The sequence below is a fragment of the Terrapene carolina genome, unplaced genomic scaffold (genome assembly GCF_002925995.2).
Source record: "Terrapene carolina triunguis isolate 2854851 unplaced genomic scaffold, T_m_triunguis-2.0 Scaffold66, whole genome shotgun sequence".
In the NCBI taxonomy this organism is placed as follows: Eukaryota; Metazoa; Chordata; order Testudines; family Emydidae; genus Terrapene; species Terrapene triunguis.
Window position 1 is genome coordinate 16,051,218 of NW_020664417.1, and position 22,366 is coordinate 16,073,583.

A 22,366-nucleotide genomic window follows, 5' to 3' on the forward strand; every position below is an offset into this window, starting at 1 on the left:
GGGGCCGGCGAGGAGGGGCGCCTGTCCCCGCCGTGGCAGGTCTGTGCTGGGGGAGAGGTGCCTCCCCACCACAGCCCATAGTCCCTGTGTGGGGCTTAATAGGCGGCCACGCAGCTTAGAGGGAAGTTAGACACCCACCTTATACCACATTCCTCAAAGATCCTGTTTCCGATGCCAGCTTTTTGCTGTGTGCATGAAACCCTGGTGCATGTCTATCTATAGTGCGCCAGGCTGCAGCCCCTCTTCTGGCTCCTCCAGAACCTCGTTGAGGTTCTGGCTGCACTTTTCTGTATATGCTCACCCCATCCATGGCCCCAAGAAGTCGCGGGACCACCTCGTCAACCTCCTCCTAGCCATGGCCAAAGTGGCCATTTATAATACCAGGGAGAGGAGGTTGGCTGAGGGGGTTGGGGGCTTGCGACTGTGGGGCCTGTTTTCGTTCTTTCATCCGTTCACGCATCCGGGCAGAGTTCCTCTGGGCAGCATCTGCTGGTTCCTTGGATGCTTTTGAGGAGCAGTGGGTGCTGTCCGGGGGTTCACTGCTCAGTGTCCCCTTCTGGTTCCCTAGTTTTGGCCCTTTGACCCTCACACCTGTTCCTGTTTTTTTTTTTCTTCGTTGTCTGAGACTTTAGATGAGTTCTGGGCTTAGTAGCTAAAGGCTCAGGGAGGGGCCTTTATCTGGGCAGAGTTCCTCTGGGCGGCATCCGCTGGCTTCCTGACACCTTCGAGGAGCAGTGGGTGCTGTCCAGGATTCTCTGCTCAGTGTCCCCTTCAGGTTCCTTATTTTTGACCCTCACACCTGTCCTTGTTGTTTTGTTTGTTGTCCCCGATACATACTTGTGTCCTGGACTCAGTGGATCCTCCACATGGGCTGGGGGAGAGTCCTTCAGCTGTGGGTGGGCTTGCGCCCACTTCCCGGAACCCAACAGGACTGTCAGGGCTGCCTTTGTCACAAAACATTAATGTCTATTTCACAATGCAAATGCATACCTGCTCTGCTAACATTAGAACTTTGTAGACTGGCACCTCAGCTTATCTGTAACTTTAAAAAAAAAATCTTCATTTTTGTAATTTAAATAGAAGAGTGCATATCAACTTGTGCCTTAGAAATATACAGCAAAAAAATCACATCTATAAAATCAATCAGGTTTTTAAAAAAAAAAACACAATAATTCTAGCTTTCTAAATTTAAACACAACAGGGAAAATGTTTAATGAAATTCTGTAATGTGAGAAACTTCCGGTGAATGATTGTTACATCAGAGCATATTCCTGTTACAAACACACAAATATTGAATAAAATGAAGTCATGAAACAATTGACATTTTATGTTCTGAAATCAATAGTTGGAGATCCCAAGTCATTTGCTTCACAGAATTTCCACTTCACAGTTGTGTAATAAAATACAATCACCTAATTTTCCATTTAGCATGGGTTTAATAGTTAAAGAACCAAATTCTTTGCTGAGTGTATTTTATTTGTTCACATTTATCCTATCTATGGTTAAAGACCACATCTGACAGTTTTTAAATGATTCTTTTAAAAGAAAAAAATTAAACAGCAGCTTTGGGTAACAAAATATGGAACAGTTACATGGACATAATGTACAGTAGTATAAAAGAAACCCAACAGTTTTCTGATGAAAAGATTTTGAAGACGGCAAATAAAATTTAGGCATGTAGGAATGATCCTGAACTAAATAACTGAATTAGAAAACATCTAGCAACATAAAAAAACCTTGAATATTTGTATAAAAGAAGCAAGGATTCAAAGTGCAGGTGCTCCAGCTTTCATTTTAACATATTCAGTAAATTGATACAGGATAATATTCATATTATATAGAGTGACAGTGTTCTCAGTAAGACTTTAAAACATTCCGTTACATTATCTTGCAGATTTTTTTCAGTTTACATTATTTCTACTTTCCAGTGCTGTAAATGAAGACATATGCAATACAGGTTTTTCATTTCTTACACTACTGAGGATATATTATTAGGTTGGTGGTAAAGGTTAGTTTTGCGAGCTGAATAATATTAGCTACGCTGCAGATTCAGCTATAGAAGTACTTTTATATTTAATGTTTAAAAACATCTTTTCCACTTTAAAAAAGGGATACTCCCAATCTGTTGAGAAACCGGTCTATAACTTCCTTAAGCAAAGAAAGGCAGGTCCCAGGAAATATCTCTGGAGGATGTCTTTTATATATTTAAAAACACAAAATCAAAGCATTCATTAAAACCATTAGTCTCTTAAAAGAAAAACAGACATCCCCCAGTGATGCTGCATGGCATTTACTTTTCTTTTAGGTCCTATACAGGTTGAGTGTCCCCTTTAAATTTTAGAGATCTCCCATTTCTTGTCAAGGCTCAGGCCTTTTTGATAGGTCTGTTTTAAGAATGTACACAAATAACTCATTCCATTTAGAGTTACGAATTGAGAACTAATCTTTACCATTTTTACACTGACAGCAGGGTTATTAATACACACATTTCACTGACAACTGTATTTTTTCTGTATGTTGAATAAAAGGTGCATTCTTGTAACATTTCTCACAAAAAGTGATTACAATTAAGGGGAGTTATGTCTTACCCCACCATTTTCACTTTAGTGAAAACTACCATGTTTTAAAATACCAGGACCTGTGTCAGGTACTAATAAATATATAATAAAAAAATCTAAAATAAAAGAGACCCCCTGACTGCCCTTTCATCCCGACATATTAGAGATCTCATAGTCACTTGTGGAAGTTATTGGCTTGCCCATCATTCGAATGTTCTTTGCATTAGTAATTCTAGCCATCATGGACACAGGCTTGTCAAAGTACCTCACCAGCGCTGGTTCAGTCAAGAGAGAGGCTAAAAATTGCTCAAAGGTGATGGCCCAGTCTCTGTCAATGCTAGCGCTTCTACGCAGAGAAGTGGTGTGGCTGCTTCGCACCAAAACCGTATCTTCACCTATGTCCTCACAGTGGAGCTTTTCCTCCTCATGCGAGCCTGCACTCAGTACTGAATAGGAGGACATGGAGCTATCATCTTTAGTATCATCATCTGAAATAAGCATGGAAGAACAAGCTCCATTGTCCCTGGGAGAAGAGTCTTCAAGCTTAATGTCTTCCATCTGTGCACTCAACATGTTATCAGTGCAAACTGTCTCCTCCTCATTAGCAATGAGGCTGGCTTGAAAGGATTCACGCTGGTCAAAATCATACTGCTGGCTCCCCTTCTTCTGAAACAGCATACTCTGAATAGCTTTGCTGCTGTTGTTACTGCTACTGTCTGTATCTTTTGTGGGCTGAACAATGAAGAGTTTACCAACCTCACCAATCTCCAAAAGCAAACTTGTCACAGCAGCAGTGGCATGGTATAGATCTTGTTCATTGGGGTCTTCACTGAACATGTTATACATGGTCTTGCACAGTTCAATAAATTGCCCCTAAGTGTAGAGAATAGAATTAATTTTAATTAAAGGAATAGCAGCAAATATAGTCTTTGAGATTTGGGTATAAATCAGTTTAAAGAAATGTGTGTGTGACATTGGGGATAAAGTAGTTTATATGATGAAGTAAAAGTTAGAAGTAGTCTAGATATTTTAGAATATTTTCTAGTATTAAAGAAAATTGTGTATTTCTCTAAGATGTTTCCATCAAATTGCTGGATTGAATTAGTCTCCACCTCCCAGGCTAGTACAATTTCCCCTGTCTTAGCCTCAGGTGACAGTGGAGGAGGGTCAATGCTTCTGGTTGCTCAGCATTACCCTTCTAACCAGAAGAATAGTGGCACCAATCTTAGTTCTCACCAAGCCATAGAGGAGAGAATTAAAAGTGGAGCATGTGTCCTACAGGACTCCAACAACATGAAGGTGTGGAGGAGGAACAGGCACCATTGAGTGTCAGGGTGGCCAAAAATCAATAATTATAAATATTAAAAATAATTAAATCAGATTTTTTAATTCAAATCTGTTTTTAAATTTAAATTAAATACTTTTTTTTAAATAACTCAGACCATTGAGCTGGTGGAAGTTCTTGGCTAACCACCTGGAACTAGAATTTTCTGAAGTGCTAAACCAGTTTTGATAGTGGTAGCCTCTTCTGCAGATGCAGAGAATTTTCTTCATTTTAATTTATTCAAGTAGTTCAACTCAATTCAATGTCTAGTTCACTGGAAGTTCAGAAATTGATTTTCTGAAAAAAAAAAAGGAAAAGCTTATTTTCCCTTTACCAATCTATGAATAAAAACAAGGTGTGAGAGGATGAGATCTACTAGTTCTAAAAATCTTAAAGGACATTGTGACCAGAAACTTCAGTTCCATCACTAACTAAAGATAAAACTTTGTTTTCATTAATTAATTAAAACTATGTTAAATATAGTGGATATACAAGTTTATCAAAACATGCTTTGCATTTAAAACTAACTGGTTTATTAAACAATTTTAAAAAGCTGTTTTAGGGCATTTTTAATTCTATTCCAATTTCCATCCAAAGGCAGCTTGACATAACTCATGAGTAAAAAATTAACCATCTAGTAAATAAGAAAAGCATCATTCACCATTTTGTAACATAAAAAAAGTAAAAATTAAGAGTCTGATTTAAATGTGTTGTTTACCCAGGGTTTTCAGAACCCACAGCAGGGGTAACTTAACTGTTTCACTTCATGCGGTGTCAGGAATAAATCAATGGGAACACAGCAATTCCATCTGATAAATGCTTAATGCAAGTAAGCGTGCTCTATCTAAAACTGCAGTTTATTAGACTTAAGCACACACAAACATAAGCAATAGGTTTAGAACATCCCAGATATTTACCTAACATTTGGAACAGTATTGAGTAATTAACAGCGGGTATGCAGTGGCCAGTTGCTCACCCACCGGGGAGAAAAGGTGTTATGAAAAATCTCTCTCAAGACGGCTTCAGAGGACTGCTCCAAAATACACCATATTAGCTAGTCTTTTATAACTAACTTCTACAAAATATATAGGTCATAATGACCCCTACTAAATCATCACTCTTCCTAACTTTTAGTAAACTTCTACATCAAAGGCGCGCTGACTCAAGGTTTTCCATCCACCAAGGTTTTCAGTCTCACTTGTTGACTTGTTTTCCCCCTCCTCCCATTCTGATTAGCAGAAACTGCCAGCTAGTTTCTACTTTGCCTCTAAAAGCCTGCTTTCCAATTAACCCTTAACTACGTGGTGTTCTATTTTATTAATTCATGGTGGCTGAATGCACATAATATGGTTACAGTTGGCTTGAACACATACTGGGGTACACCCCCCCTCAAATCCACGGTAACAGTGTGTTAGGCCATATAAGTGCTTAAATAAATGTGTACAGATATAAAGTATTCTCCTGGTTAGCAAAAGGAAGCACCAAATTTACAGTAAAGACCATATTTAATTGCAAATCAACCCATATTTTAATAGTTACCAATGAGAATAATCTTTTCTTTAGGAAAATAACTAAAAAAGTACCAGGTTTCCTGCTTGCTGGTTTAAATCATGATTTAAATTGGTGATTTTAATCACTTTAATTTGAAATTTAAATCAATTTTCCCTGTTGATTGAAAATGGTAATCCAGATAAACAGAGTTTCAGTCTTCAAAACAAAGTAATCAGACATGGAAGTAAGAAATATATTGCATAAGATAGTCTGAAGAGGGAATAACTAGCATTAATGGGATGAAAAGACGACGTGTTTAGGCTATATGAGTGTGTGTACACTGCAGCTGGGAGCATGCTTCCCACTGTGGGTAGACAGAAATGCACTAGCTCTGCTTGAGCTAGCCTGCTAACAGCAGCAGTATGTATGTGGTGGCTAGGCCTAGCTGCCCGAATCCGTATTCAAGGAGTTGGGCAGGCTTGTACTTGGGCAGCTAGCCCAAGTCCCTGCCTGTGCCGCGGAGGCCACACTGCTATTTTAGCACACTGCTCAATCAGAGATAACGTATGTCTATCGGCACTGGGAAGCGTGCTCCCAGCTGCAGTGTAGACATACCTTTAGACTGTGGAATCCTCTCTCAATGGAAATGTCAGAAGTCTCATCTCTTTAAAAAATTAAACATGGATTGGACAAAACACAGGACAATTTACTGTAGAGAATAATCCTTCACTGCCCACTCATGAAAGGAATAGCTGTCCAACAAGGCTATGTCTACACGTAAAACACTACAGCGGCACAGCTGCAACTGTGCCCTGTAGCGCTTCAGTGTAGACACTACCTGCGACTATAGGAAGGGTTCGCCCATTGGTGTAGGTAATCCACCTCTTTCATAGACCTAGTGCTGTGTACACTGGGGATTACGTCATCGTAACTGCACCACTCAGGGTGTGGATTTTTCATACACCTGAGCGACACAGATAACTCAACTTAATTTTCTAGTGTAGACCAGGCCATAGTCTTTACAATCTCTAACTTCTGTGGGTTTAAGGAATGAAACAGTCAACCAATTTTTCCCCTCACAAGAATTTATCAATAGGACACAGGAGATCATTATTTTTGAATTTCTGCAACTGGCACTCTCCTTCCAAAGCCTCTTTTTTTTAAAATTCCACAGATATACATGAATGATATACCATTTATTTTTAACTCCCAACAGAAGTTTGGATGGCCTGATATTCAATATCACCAACCTGTGCCCTTTGTTCCCCCCATTCCTGTCCCCAAAACAGCCATTCTAATATTTGCAATATTTTTAAATCAAGTAGTCATATGAACCTGCAATTTGAAGACTAACATTTGCTCAATCTACTATATATTCATTTTGGCATATGACCAAACTTCTAGCATTTACCTGATTCAATTTGGGTAAATCCTTTGCATTCTTTGCTTTGGATTTATTCTCTTGACTCCACATTCTCAAGCAGTTTCTATTTTCTTGTGAGTTTTTCTTACCTAATGTCAGTGAATTGGCCAGAAAAGAGGAAGACAAAGTCCATTATGAGGTCCTGCATTAGCATTTTTTCTTTCTTCAAAAGAATCCATCTTTCAAGCAGTAAAATATACAGAGAAAATATGTACCTTTGTCTGGTTTCAGGCTCACTGAAACAAACCCATCATCTGCCCCTTGTTTGTTCCTGCTGTCAAGGCCAACAACTATTGGGAAGTATTTGAGAGATTTATTGTAGTTTCAGATATGCATATGTACCGTATTCATGTTTAGAGAGCAAAAAAAAAGTAGAGTAACCAAAGTTTTACATTTATGAAAAGGACACAGTCAAGAACGATAGGACTAAACTATGACCAATTTTTTGCTTATTTTTACATCTGCTTACAACTTCCATGTAATTAATAAAATAAAGACATGTACAAGGACCATCTTTGTGTACAATACAATGCCCAGGGCTGTGATTAAGGATTCCACCAAATAAATATCACCACCATCTGCTTACAGTGATATCCATATGATAACTTGAATTTATAATGTACATCTAATTGCTTCTCATACACTCTGTCCACTAAGCAATCTCCCAGGAGACCACTTCTAACATTCCAATCAATCATCAGCTATAGTTTCAAACAAACTTCAGAAAAAAATGTTTTCTTCTTTTCCCCAAAATTACAGAAACCCAATGTGCATCAGGGGCAATATTCAGTCCTCAAACAGTGACGTGTAACTTCCAATATCTCCAGGCACTTCAGGGTTCGAACCAGAAGCTTTAAGCCACTGGAAAGGAAAGATTCTCTGCTTCCTAATGGGGGACATAGAAAGCTTCAGACTTCAGAAGTTGTTGTATTATAATGTATTAAAATATATTTTAAGTAGATTTTAGAGGTTTCTTATTATAGCTTCTCTCTTCATCCAAGCTCTGTACAGGGGTACACGTGATATTTCATAGATTCCAAGGCCAAAATGACAATTGTGATTACCTAATCTGACCTCCTGTGTAACACAAGCCACAGGACTTCCCCAAAATAATTCCTAGAGCAGATCTGTTAGAAAAACATCTAATCTTGATTTTAAAATGGTCAGTGATATAGAATCCACCACAACCCTTGGTGAATTGTTCCAGTGGTTAATTGCTCTCATTGATAAAATGTACGCCTTATTTCCGGTCTGAATTGGTCTAGCTTCAACTTCCAGCCATCTCATAAGCTTTTTTTTTAGGAAGAAGGATTTAAAATTTAATAGCGACAAAAGGATGAACTTGTAAAATTTCTCAGCATTGGCCTAAGTCAGCTCCTATTGACTTCACTGAAATGTCCACTCAAAGCATCTAAAGACCCATTAAAACACTGCCAAAATGGCTTCTCTGTAAAATATGACACATATGCAGATTAAAGAACGCATCCTATATTATGAAATTTTGGAGACCCTAATTTCTGCAGCTGCTGTTCCATCTTCAGCCCCACTCTTCCAATCGCATTGCTGAAGCTACTGGAACCAAATAAATAAGATCTGCAGGCTGACAGTGAGGCCCCTTCCACAACACACAGGGGATGCACAGGCACTATGCTCATGTCTATCCCCAGTCAGCCCTCGTGAAGGTTCTGCACACCATGGAGAGATTATACTGTATAGCCAGATACAGCCTCTCACTCTCTCAGGGTACTGTCCACATGCATCATCAATTGTTTTGCCACTTTTGTCAATTCTTACTAACACATTTAAACAAGATTCTACTCCCGTCACAGCCCAACATACACCTCTACCCTGATATAGCGTGACCCGATATAACATGAATTTGGATATAACGCGGTAAAGCAGTGCTCCGGGGGGGTGGGACTGCACGCTCCGGCGGATCAAAGCAAGTTCAATATAACATGGTTTCACCTATAACGCGTTAAGATTTTTTGGCTCCCGAGGACAGCGTTATATCGGGGTAGAGGTGTACTCATTTTGATCCTTCACAAAGTCATACATACTTAACTTGTGACATACCACCACCACACTGATGGCATTACCCCAAGAGTAATTCTTCATTACAGCATCGAAGGAAGGCCTTATTGAAAACACAGACATCTTCAGATATCCCAGAGAACAAACACTAGTCATATACATTTCTTTTTACATAAAATATTTTATTTCTTCATTTTAATCCAATGAGAAAGTAGCCGTTTAAAAATATGGTTATTAGTGTTAACAAGTATTTAGGGTCTTAAACATTGAAAAGACAAGATAATGCTCTTGCAGAGAAAAGTCACCTACCATGTGTATACTCTGGAGTGATGTCTTCAAAAAAGTACTGAGTTGCTTCGAAAGCAGAATCTGGCTCTTCTTGCTCAGGGGATGGATCTGTGTGATGAAAAAGAAATTACTGCATTTTTAATTAGAAAAACAAAGTAGATTTGTGTCAATGTAGAGTTTCACATTTTAGAAGTGTAGTACCACATAAGAGGATATTCACACTTAGGAAGGATAGTAAAAAAAGCACATAACCCCTCATGTTTCAGAGAGAAGCCAACCACTACCTGATGTGGTTAGGAAGAAACTACTTCTGTGGGCAGATTATTTCATAACTGTCCACTAAACAGATTTCTTGTACCTTCTTCTGAAGATTCTTGTACTGGTCACTCACTGGGAGAGACATGCACTAAATGCATCATTGGCCTGAGTCACTAGAACATTTCCGACCTATGTACCCTCAAAGTCAAAGCACTGGTCGGCTGTGCAGGGTCTTACATAGGAGATCCCTGGGGTCTTAGAGGAAGGAATTGTCCTCTTCTTTAGGGTCCAGAGCAGTTTCTCTGAGCAGGTACTTCAGCCCATAAGTGGTATGAGTGGCTGCTGTTGCTCCCTGCCCCCTATGGGGGATTTGGCCCATTGATTTAGAGTAATGGATCTTTGTCCCTCCCCTTCCTGCACTACACTGCTGTCATGAGAGAGCTATTCCAAAACACTACTCTGTGGCTCACAATGGTATGGATTCCTTGCACCCAACCCCACTTCCCCACCTCTCTAGTCACCACTGCAGAGTAGAACTCTGGCAGTTCTGTTGTGTTTACGGGATCCCATCTTTCGTTCTAACAAGTTCGTCCTGGGAGAAAAACTGAATGCTTTGCTTGTTAGTAAAAAGGCACTTAATATCCTAACTTGTGTTGTGCATCTGAAACTATTTCTGCATCAAAGGTTTGGCTTGTGCGCATGTGTAATTGAGCTTCTCAACCCTAGAGCAGTTGTGAGATGAGCTAGGTACCTTACTGAGGGATAAGACACCTATCAGTTCATCACTTGGATAGAGGGCAGTCCCCTCTCTTCAGTAGATACATGTTACTGGCATTGAGCCAGACTGCCTGCCCTTAGTTTGGGTCTGGCATGTGTATTAGGGTAATTGAGAGAGATGTAAGTTTGACTCCCACACCCACAAATGCTTTTAGACTTACACTCACACTACTGATGCATATAAACTGATGTCGCTTACAACCCCAAGAGATGGATCAGTTGGGGATAGTGCTCTATCTTCTTAAAGGACTTACCTGTCCTCCTCCTTGCTTCTTTTTTTTTGATCGGCTCCCAGCGAGCAGGGGTAAAGGGGGGGTCAAGCAGGGGGGAGAGAGTCAGGGGTGCACAGCGGGCCCACCACAGTCCCAGACTGCACACCTGGGGGATCTAGTCACAGAGTGTTGGGGTTCTTAGGGATTGGTTTGTTTTGGCCTTGTTTTGAAATGGGATTAGCTTGGTTTTTGGCTTATTGTGAAAGTCGGGGTGCTTATTTACTACGTGAAAATTGGCAACTGTGCTCCTGACTAGTAAGCAGCTGTTTATTTAGACTTTCCTGTATTCTCTCAGAGCCTTACTTGGCCCTTCATCCCTAAACTTTTCTTACTCTATTCATAGAATCAGAACTGGAAGGGACCTCGAGAGGTCATCTAGTCCAGTCCCTTGCACTCATGGCAGGACTAAGTATTATCTAGACCATTCCTGATAGGTGTTTGTCTAACTTACTCTTAGGGTACGTCTACACTACCCACTGGATCAGCGGGTAGTGATCGATCTATCGGGGATCGATTTATTGCATCTAGTGTAGACACGATAAAATTGATCCCCGATCGCTCTGCCGTCGACTCCGGAACTCCACCGCAGCGAGAGGCGGAAGCGGAGTCGACGGGGGAGCAGCAGCGGTCAACTCGCCACTGTCCTCACGGCCAGGTAAATCGACCTAAGATACGCCGACTTCAGCGATGCTATTCGCGTAGCTGAAGTTGCATATCTTAGGTCGACCCCCCTCTCCCCCAGCGTAGACCTAGCCTTAAAAATCTCCAATGATGGAGATTCCACAACCTCCCTAGACAATTTATTCCAGTGCTTAACGACCCTGACAGTTAGGAAGTTTTTCCTAATGTCCAACCTAAACCTCCCTTGCTGCAATTAAAGCCCATTGCTTCTTGTCCTATCCTCAGAGGTTAACAATTTTTCTTCCTCCTCCTTGTACAACCTTTTACATACTTGAAAAAGTATGTCCCCTCTCAGTCTTCTCTTTTCCAGACTAAACAAACCCATTTTTTTCAATTTTCCCTCATAGATCATGTTTTCTAGACCTTTAATCATTTTTGTCGCTCTTCTCTGGACTCTCTCCAATTTGTGCACATCGTTCCTGAAATGTGGCGCCCGGAACTGGACACAATACCCCAATTGAGGCCTTATCAGCGTGGAGTAGAGCAGAAGAATTACTTCTTGTGTCTTGCTTACAGCACTCCTGCTAATATATCCCAAAAGGATGTTCGTTTTGTGACAGCGTTACACTGTTGACTCATATTCTGTACATCTCTGTGAATTCTAAGCAGAGAGTTAACTCCTTGCTTGCTGGAAACAAAGGAGGGCCTCCATAGCCTATCACAGGCTGGAAAGGCAAACCAAGTGCTCCCATTTTCATAGCTACCAGGACTTCCAGCCCTGTGGTTAGTTTTATTTGATTTGTAATTCAATAAAAATGTGTCCTAAATCATTTGAGCAACTAATGAGTATCTTCATTCAAGCTTGCCCCAGAGGCAGCACTTATTAGAGACGAGGGGCTCCTTAAGTATCCTGCAGCACTCACGCATCTTCAGCAAGGTACTTAAGCATGTGCGTAACTTTAACCACATGCAGCCAGTGGGACTATTCGCATGCTTAAACTTACGCACAGGCTTAGGTACCTTGCTGACCTGGCTTCAGACAGGACTAGTTTCTTTGATGAGATATCCATAGTGAGTCAGTGGAATTACACTACCCAATTTGATGGGCACAACAGCAGCCACTAACACCCAGGAAAACAATCAAATGTCTATAAAAATGACCCATTTATGATGAGCAGAGCAGAAGACTGAAGTGTGCTTGAAGATCCCCTGGACTCATGGTGAGGCGAGGACAGAAGCTCTTCTGTTTGACTGCTGCATGTACTTAGTATCTAAAGGAAATTTCACTCTTCTATTTTTAGCTGGGAAACTAGAGGTCTTTTTAATTGGGAAAATGGAGATTAAGTAACCACATTCCAATTTTCTGTTTTGACTGAGAAATCAGTTATTTTAAATGTCTTTTACTCACCAGGTAATACATGCATTTTATAGAGCAGCTTCAGTTTCTCTGTAAGATCTCCATGACATGCTGTACCTAAACAATATCCCATTAAACATGTTAGTATTATTAGCAGCTTCTATCAGAAGAGTTCTTGGAGATTTACAAACATTTATGAATTATCCTTTTACATAGGAAAACTGAAACAGAGAAGTTAAGTGATCACACAGTAAATCTAGTCTGTGGTAGAACTAGGAAAAGAACACACACCATCTGACTCTGATTTCTGTGGTTTAAACACTAACTCATTTCTTCACTAGAAGAGTGTTTACATTTGCAGCTCTCAAAAATAGTCATCATCACATTACTACATTGATGGCCATAGGGTTTTCTGTTTAAGAACAACTTTTTTGTGTGAGCCCCAACTGCACAAACTGTGACCAAATAAGGGCATCATAGGACTTAGTTCAATTAGATGTTTGCTAGAAAAGACCCAGAAAAACAAGATCATGATCAAAGAGTAACCAAGGGATAAACTATTCTCTGCTATTATGTTAACGTCAATCGAAATGTTCTTTGGCTTGTGGAAAAACGAGTAATATGAAATTTAAGTACTCTACGGCAGTTCACTAGATGTTGGAATTATTTTATTAGAAAAATATTTAGATATTCTATATTCTGTATCTTTAGAAAATTAGATAATTTCAGTTAGGTGGATATTTATTTTACATTACAGCTGACTATGAAAACCTAATGCCATTAAGTAGAATTAAACAGCAAATATTTCTTGGCAAATATCAACAAGTGCAATCTACTGGAAGCATAAAACCAAAAATGCAGAAAGATTTTAGGACAGAATACCAAGCCAGCCTTAACCTTTTCCTCTTTGGAAACCAATGTTAGTGACATCATAATGTTATTCTAACTATAATTTTAATGTTTGTAACTCTCTAAATTCCATCTGTTTATATTAAACTAGTGCCAGTCACAGTCAGTAGAACATCATAGTTTCTGACAGACTGGCTCACCCTGAGTAATGGACAGTATTGCTCAGGTTAATTCATTAAATTCTCCTTACTTAGTCCAGAGACAAATTCACGGAAGTTGATTAGAGAATCTCCATTTTCATCCAGCAGTCTGAATAAGCGTGCAGCTAGCACATCTGAGTGAGTCCCACATGCCCAAGGAAAGAGGAGAGCAAACATCCCCTTGAACTGCTCAAAATCAATACGGTACTGTTCCAGATACGGCAGGCTGGGGTCGTGACGGTCAAAAGCATTGCTGTTCCCTCCCCAGTAGCAGCTAGTCAGATGTTCTGCCTGAACAGAAGGCAAATGCTGTAAGATTACCACCGTTTCTATAAACAGCTCAACAATATCACCAACACAAAAATAAATACGTTTAAAACAACATCATCCGAGTTTAGCAGATTCATTTCTGACTAGCATTGGCATTTCTTACCAAAAAAAAAAAAAAAAAGAAAAGAATTGCTTTATGAAACAGAAAAGAATTCAGCTCTGCTCCCCAGAAAAAAATAATAGTAAACATTTTTTGGTCAAAGAAGCAAGCAGATGTGACTCAAATATATATATATATATATATACACACACACACATACACATACGCACACAGACACACAGACGTGATATGCTCAATCTTGTTTTTTCATAGCTACGTATTGTTTCAAGTTAGTAAAGTGGCGGATTACAACATACCTGTCAAAACAGAATTTTGCTGTCTTTAGGTTAAACATTTCCTTGGCATTTGCAGAAATACTTGCTTTGTTTTAGTGCCTAATCCTGCTCCTATTGAAGTCAATAAGGGCTTTCAAATTGATTTCATGGGGGGCAGAAGCAAGGAAATAGGGCCTGATCATGCAGTGTGATCCTCGACTCCTTCACTCTTTCACAATCTCACCAATTTCACAGTCCTGAGAATACTCAGGGGCAGGGATACAGTCTAGAGGATCATATTGCAGGATTGGGACTGTAGTTAAGTATGGAGACTAGTTACAGGATTCAAAGAGAAAATACATTCCTTTACCAGAATATTTAAGAAACTCAATCCTGGCCAATCAAGAGAAGACAACCTACTGCAGTGTGTGTCACTCACGGACTGAGCAAGAATAAGGCATTTTAACCGCGAGGATAATTAACAACTGAAACAACATACAGCGAGATATGGTGGATTCCCTTGAAGTCTGTAGATCAAGACTGAACGTCTTTCTAAAGGATATACTATAGTTTAACCAGAATTTATGGACTTGAGGCAGCAATTACTGCATGAAGTTCTATGGCCTGTGGTATGCAGGAGGTCAGATTAGATAATCATAATGGTCCCTTCTGGCTTTGAAATCTATGACTCTATTCTTACTCTTCCCCAGCTTTTACTTACTATTAAGAACACTTTACTTCAAGAGAGCCTCTGGACAGCAAGACAAACTACAGAAGATTCAGTATAAATTAAAACCATCAATTGTAGCAGGTAGCAAGTACCATGCGAGGTAAAGTTACGGGCTATCCAAAATTTAGCATAAAGAAGATATTTTGGGGCCAGATTTTCAGAATTATGCCCACAAATCAGTAGACAGACAAAGAAGTTTTTGGAAGTTGGCTGAAACCGTGACCCAAGATTCTGTCTTTTCCTTACTTTTCTACTAACTGATGTCCTCAAGATAATAAATTTTCCTAATCAAATTAGTTAGCAAAATAATTATTTCTTTAGTTTTTAAAGGTGGCTCTTTTGTATTTTCAATTATATCTAGTTGCAAATTCCAGTTTATGACAGGGCACATGACAACACCAAATAACTCACAAATTTAGATCGATTCATTAGCAGACAGCAGTTTTCATGTCAAATCTAAATGTTTATTTTTCCTGCATGCACATGATCTTATCTTGACTACAGTTTTACCTTGAAAAGAGCATAGAGTTCCTCCAGTTCATCAATAGTAAAAGAAGTCTCAGTCACAATGGTTCGCACCTTTGGAAATGTAACATTAACAATTAAAAGCTTCCTATATGTGTGACATTTGAAAGATATTTTTATTTCAGAAATCAATTGACCTTAATCTTAGCAAGCATGTTTTTCCAAGGACCTACCACATTGCGCTTAGTGGTGTCTTCAAGAGTCTGGATCACCTTCAGTCTTTGCTTAAATCTCATCTGTTCAATCAGATCTGCTCGTATACTTCCAAATTTCTAAAATGGAGGACAATATGGATCCTTTCAATTGTGCGCTAGTACCCAGAATACTTTGTTTTCTTTTTATGCATAAAAAATAAAAAACCAAACAATTCATTCTGTAAGTGTTCAGAAATGATGTAAGATGACTATATCGGACAAACGTGTGACATTAAAGACATTTTTCTAAACATATGACTTGCAAACAACTGAGTTTTCAGGAATTTGTCATTAGATTTTCTTTCCTCCACCATTTCATTTCCCCTCATGTTTTAGGGCATAATGCTCATCAGTTAGAAGTTCGCTTAGGAAGAAACTTCCCCTATTGGCAGGTTACTCCATAGCTATTAATGCAGGATTTCTTTCAAATTCCTCTGAAACATTTGTTATTTGCCACTGTTGGAGACAGGATATTGGGCTACATGGGTCATTGGGCTGATCCGATATAGCAGTCCCTATATTACCAAACAACTGTCTAAATCCAAATATGAGGAATGAAATTCATACTATGGGTAAAAATTTCAAGAGTGCTTAAATGACTTAAAAGCTTAAGTGCCATTTGCAAAAGTTAATACCTACCTACCTCTTTTATAGGACTTTACATCTGAAGAGATCAACGTGCTTTACAAAGGAGGTCAGTTTCATTATATTCCCATTTGACAGGTGGGGAAACCGAGGCACAGACTGGTGAAGTGACTTGCCCAAGGTCACTCATCTGGTCAGTTGCAAAGAAAGGATAGAACCAAGGTCTCCTGAATCCTAGTCCAGGGCTCTATCCACTAGACCAAAGTTCTCTCCTCAACGTATGCACAACTTCCAAAGAACATTAATATGCTACACCTGCATTCCAGGTGAAAGAGTGAGAGCAAAAATAGAATACTGAGAACAATACTCATCGTTCAATGGACCTACAGCACTGGCTCATGTTCTCACAGCCATGAACCTCTGTCCCATAGATTTGTTTCTATGCACTTTCAATAGAGATTTTCCCCAACATGAACATCTTTGTAATATGTCCTTTGAAGAAACCCAGGGCCAGCTTTTAGCACAAGAAATAAAGCCAGCCACTAAGGGTGCCACATATAAAAGTCATGGAGGAGCCTGCTGCTGCCAGTGCATTAGATTGTGATATGCATTCCAGAGTGAGGAAGTGTGGGGTATCAACTTAAGTACATCAGGATCGGTTAATATTCTTAGGCGATCAAATAATGTTAAGTTGTGACATTCCTATATCATCTGTACTTCTATGAATCACGTTAGAAGTAGCAGGATATTTTCCCTGCTTTATTTGTTAATTTTCCAATTAAAATTGGAAACCTTTTGAAAAACAGACAGTTATAGAGCCTGGTTAAACAGTTACAAGTATGTTTAAACACAAAAGTGCAGGTGAAAGTACAGAAATCTTTAAAAAAAAGTCAAGAGTGAAATTTTCAAAAGCACCCAGTGACTTTGGAGCCTAGGTCCCATTTTAAAAAATGACAGGCACTGTCATTAGGAGCTAAAGTCCCAGTTTAAGTCAATGAATCCTAAGTCACTTTTGAAAATGGGACTTTAGGCAATTTTGGAAATGCTACCCCAACTCTTTAATTGTGCAGCAAGTTTGCAGGATTGCAATTACTTTTATAGTAATGCAGAGTAATACCAAACACTATGGATTGTGACTTTATTACAGGATCAGATAAAACGAGATGCTGGATTTATTAAAATGCAAAACAGCTTCGATAAGAGCAAAGAAAATCATTGGCAAAATAAAATGCATTTGTTGATATGTTAAGTGGAAAGTCCCTCTGTAAAAACCCAAACACACAAAAAAACCCCCAAACCTACAGGTACAATGTTCTATTCCTGCGTCATACACCATGCTAAGGCATTGGTTCAATACTGATTCTGGGAAGAGTGCTGAACTGTCAGCACTATTTCCTGCAGCACCTGAGTTTTCACTAGAGGTTTCTCGTTCAAGTGTCCAACCCTCCTTAGCTTATGGGACTGGATAGGATCACAGCACAGTGTGGTAAATGGCTAAATATTATTTTCAGATTCATCATTCCCTCCTCCCTTCCCCCAAGGCAAGTGTCATGGGATAGTTGTTCAGATAGAGCTTGCCTTCCTTCTGGAACAAAAAGCATATTATATCCCTTATGCCAAAGGAAAAACAGTCACATTTCATGGTACATCTTGTTATCTTTATACAGCTTTTAATAAAGGGCAAGTGACAAGGGTTACATTGTTATCCATGTGCCTCTGACAAGCTAAAATACTAAAAATACAGTAAATAAATTTTAGCCCAATGGCAGCTGGAGATTTCCCGATATTTACAACAAATTTGTCTCTCTTATGTTTATACCAAGCCCAACGCAATGGGTCTCCAATCCCAATTGGGTACAACAAACTTAGGGCCAGAAACGTAAGTGTCACAGAATAACAGAGAGCCCTCATTATCTCTTGAAAAATGTGGCAGTTTAATACCAGGAAATAACACCATCAAAACATACATACTGCAAGCTGATTTAACAACCTACATTCAAATAGAATACAAGTAAAAAAGATGCACGTTTATCTCTGGTATATTCCACTGACTCAGTGCCATTACACTAGGGATACATTTGGCATTGTTTCTGTAAGTTTCTATTCAACTAGAAAGAGCAACGAACTTTTGTACTACATATGCCCACAAAAGACAGATTATGGCTATGCATGAGGCCAGTTTATTCATCTAAATATAGTCAAGGCCATAGAAGCTTTCTTAAAAGGTGTGGGATTCAAAACAAGGCAAAAATGGGATGGCAGCTTTACATAAATGTCTACCCCTCCACTGCCAGTTTGTATTCTTACCTCACTAGAGAGGGGGGAAATCCTCAGAACCCTCAGATTTAATTCACTCTTAATGTGAAATTCACTATTGCTAAAGCCCGCAGCAGATTTCTGGTGCCTTTTACATACACAAAAGTATTTTTTTTTCGGAGACGTGGAGGACATAGGGAAAGTATCTGAAATACTTGTCAGGGTTTTAGATGGCTAGGATCATCCTACATTTTGATTTAAAATATTAATTAGTTCTCCATGGCACAGGGAAGAAAAGAACCAATGAATTTCCCATAAAGAAGAGTTTGTGCCCCAGTTGTTGGTCCAGAGTTAGAAATCAGCATTTAAAAATTAAGTGTCAGGGATATTTTCTGAATGTTTTATTGTGTAAAATTTAATTTAAGGATTAGACAAAAATCCTTAGTCTTTTGATGTGCAAAATTTTAGTCCATTTTTTCTTGGACTTTACTATGCACTTTATGAACGTTGACTAGTTATTCTGTTATTGGGGTTTTTGCCAGAAGTTTTCCAACTCTGAGTTATTTATGCCTATGTCAAAATTAGAACTGGTTGGAAAAAATAACAGAACCATTTTCTATTGGAAAATTCCGTTTCAATGTTTTGGGAACATAAACATTGATTTTTTGTTCTGAAGCAATTTTGTGTTTACTTTTTTAAAATTTTGTATTATATTACATGTTATAATATAAAATAAAATAAGTCTACATCAAAATGAAACATTTTGATTGATCCAAAACAATAATGTTCAGAATACTCCTTTGGAGAACTTTGAAATTTTCAGGTTTTGCTCTCATTCAAAATAAAAGCCAAATTTCAATATCTCAAAATCCTTCATGAAACAGAATTGTTGTCCTCAAGCCAGTTCTAGTCAAAATCCTAAGTTACCTCATAGGAAGTTCTGATGAGTCTGAAGATATCCACCTCAGGATAAGGCTCTACATCATCACTGAGTAGTGAGTGAAGGTGAGGGATTGGTGGCAAAGTACTGTCCTTATTAGTCACACTGTCCAAATACCTGATTGGGAGAGAAGAAAAAAACCTAAATGAGAAAAGTTGGGACACATTTTTTTCTGAGGATCAGTAGTGATTACATATAGACTGACTTTACATAAGTATGATCAAACCACTCTATTATTCCGTTATTTGGACAGAGATACCTATTTTGCCAATTTGTAACACTCCACTTCTCCCCAGAGCTGCATTAGTTGTTTACCTAAGCCACATTTATCAAGAAATATATGAAATCCATCTGATCACAGTAAGATGTCCACAATTTGCCAGTGATTCCCTAAATAGAGTCTTGAAATATTTTTGTTTGAGCCATCTTACACAAATAAAGATTTGTGGGGCACTATCCACCTCATTCCTGTTGGAACTGGGGATGGTGTACTTGATTCTCAATACCCTCTGCCTCTCTCATTCCCCAAAACCTGGCTGTAAAGAGTATCAAGAGCTTATCCTTCCTGCCAGTGTAGCTGCTGTAAATCACCTTGCAGCCACAAAAAACTTCCTTTCATAACTCCTCAGCAAGGGTTGGGGCTTAGTTCTGAGAGGAGAATTGAGATGACCAGGGCTTTTTTTTTTTTTTTGGTTAAATACCAAGTAAATTAAAAAACCAACACCCATCATACCACCACTCATGCCTAGCTATAAATTACCCTGAGCCTCACTTTAATTTTTTTTTTGAAGAACCTGATTCAGCAGCACCTTGAAATCTAAACATTGACACAAAATGTCAGGAAATCAAATGAATCATTCTAGGTTACATAAAGTAGTCTTAGTTCAGCATGAATGATTCATCCAGGTCTACTAACCTGCCTCGTGTTTTTATCCCTTCATGAGCCTTTCTAGATCTACTGCATTTTCTGGCAAGTCTATTTCCAACAATAGTTACCCTTGAATTCAGGTATTTTTCCTAATTGCACTTAAAAGTTAACAGTCAGAAGATGAAGTAAAAAATTCCAGATATCTAACCAAGACCTGCTGAAGATCCCTATAAGACAGGTTCAGAAGGATATTCTAGAAACTAGAAAGGAAAACTTTGTTGTTGTTGTTGTTGAGCCTGGCTAATAGGAGCAGTTGTGCATAATTGAGGGTAACACTCCTGATTGCTTCACCTTTGTAGGCTTTTAAGGTGGCTGTAATTTTCTGAAACTTTGTCCCCCTAGGGGTATATCTACCCTACAGCGGCACAGATACAATGCTGCATCTGTAGTGCCGTCATATAGATGCTTCCTACAACAATCAAAGGGATTTTTCCATCAATGTAGTTAATCCACATCTCGATGAGGCGGTAGATCTTCCATTGACCTAGCTGAGTCTAGGGTGGGGGTTAGGTCAACCTAAATACATCACACAAGGTGCAAAATTTTTCACAGCCCTGAGTGATGTAGCTAGGTCGATCTACTTTTTAGGTGAATACCAGGCCTAGATAAGTAGATATGGTCACTCAGAAATATATGTAAAGCCTTTTTTGACGAAGGCACACATAGCTCCTGTTACAGACAAAAAGGATTGCAAGCATCTAAAAGACAATCAACTTCTTGGTAAATAAGTTAAATGCACTAAAACCGGAAGCAGAACTTTGGTTTTGTTCAATAAATACCTTCCCAGGACTGTCATTGCTTCTCCATCATCTTTACAGTTCAGCAGCTTGGCCACATTAGCATCCAGCACAGCAAGAGCTAACTGGAATATCACCTTTATTCCTTCGTAGAAGAAACAATCCACAACCACCACAGCACTTTCAAATGGCATTACACTGAGGAAAAGTGTGAGGAACCAGGACAGTGAAATGGTAGAGATAACACCCAAGTCCTGCATGCAGTCATAAAGCTGTGGAACATAGTCCCGGGCCAGCTCTTCAAAAACACCTTGATCCACCAGAGCTCCTGTTGGAAATAAGTAACATTGGGCACACATGAATTTAGGATCAAATGAATACACATTTATACCCTTCTGGGGAAAATATTATAAGAACATTCTCCAAGATGCTTATATACATTTCCTTACCACCAGAGAAAGGATAGATTCTTCCCTTTGATTAAATTGTGATATGCACCAAAAAAATCAAAACACTGTTATACAGAAAACAAATGTGTAATAAACACAGAGCCTAGAAAAAGCAAACAGGGTTTTTTCTTGTTCTGAAACCCATCCTTTGGAACTTGTAGATAAGGTACATTAATGGATGAATTCTACTTCTCAGCATCACAGGAGTGGTGGTGGGAGAGGCAATATAGGGGAAGGAAGGAAGAAGATTTTTTTATTTTTTTTATTTTTAAGGCAAATTTAGTGGATGTAAAAAGTTCCCTGTGGTGGCACAGAAAGCTGAAGAGCTTCTACAGAACATGCACACCACACAGGCAACAGCAAACACAAGTATCTCCATACCACTACCTCTAGGATTGAGTGGGTAAGCTCAGTCATTGGTGCCTTTGCTAGCAAGGGTAAGTAACAGTGATTTTTGTGATGGAAGTGGATTGAAAGCATCAACTCATTTCACACAAGCCAACAGCCAGTCATTAGACAGTAAAGGCTTTCAGTTATTAATGTCCTTTCAAACCAACAGCCTAGAAGTGAGTGGTAATATAACCTTCTCTTGTAAACTGCCCGACCCTGCCCCTCACCAACATTTCTTTGGTAATTATATTATATCCTCTGTTCTCTACACTTAAAATTCTAGCCTCCCACCTCCTTCTGATCTCTTTAACCTAAATCAAGTCAAGTCGAGTTCATTGTAGAATTCTGTTTTACCTCAAGCAGGTGAAGAACTAACACTGAGCAGAATATCTACTTAGGTAGCTGCTTCCAAACTTCTGAACTAGCCATTTCATTCTCTCATCTGTTTGCAACAGTTCACATATCATCAGTGCTGACCATCTGATTATTTCAACATAAAAAAAATTAACAGAACAGGCTTCTGGATATTTAAGGA

General features: G+C 39.0%; 1 protein-coding gene across 1 annotated transcript in view; it reads right to left on the minus strand.

Annotated features, from left to right (window-relative positions):
• Window positions 1-1,209: 1,209 nt before the first annotated feature.
• TBC1D9 (TBC1 domain family member 9) overlaps window positions 1,210-22,366 on the minus strand; it is an 86,136-nt gene continuing 64,979 nt past the window's right edge. The window contains exons 12-21 of the mRNA XM_024208115.2: window positions 21,035-21,320; window positions 19,315-19,444; window positions 15,526-15,624; window positions 15,338-15,406; window positions 13,503-13,743; window positions 12,455-12,520; window positions 9,140-9,226; window positions 7,012-7,086; window positions 6,785-6,885; window positions 1,210-3,431 (exon numbers count right to left, since the gene is read on the minus strand). Coding sequence (XP_024063883.1) covers window positions 2,706-3,431; window positions 6,785-6,885; window positions 7,012-7,086; window positions 9,140-9,226; window positions 12,455-12,520; window positions 13,503-13,743; window positions 15,338-15,406; window positions 15,526-15,624; window positions 19,315-19,444; window positions 21,035-21,320 — 1,880 coding nt within the window. The 3' untranslated portion in view covers window positions 1,210-2,705. The remainder of the gene's footprint in view (window positions 3,432-6,784; window positions 6,886-7,011; window positions 7,087-9,139; window positions 9,227-12,454; window positions 12,521-13,502; window positions 13,744-15,337; window positions 15,407-15,525; window positions 15,625-19,314; window positions 19,445-21,034; window positions 21,321-22,366) is intronic.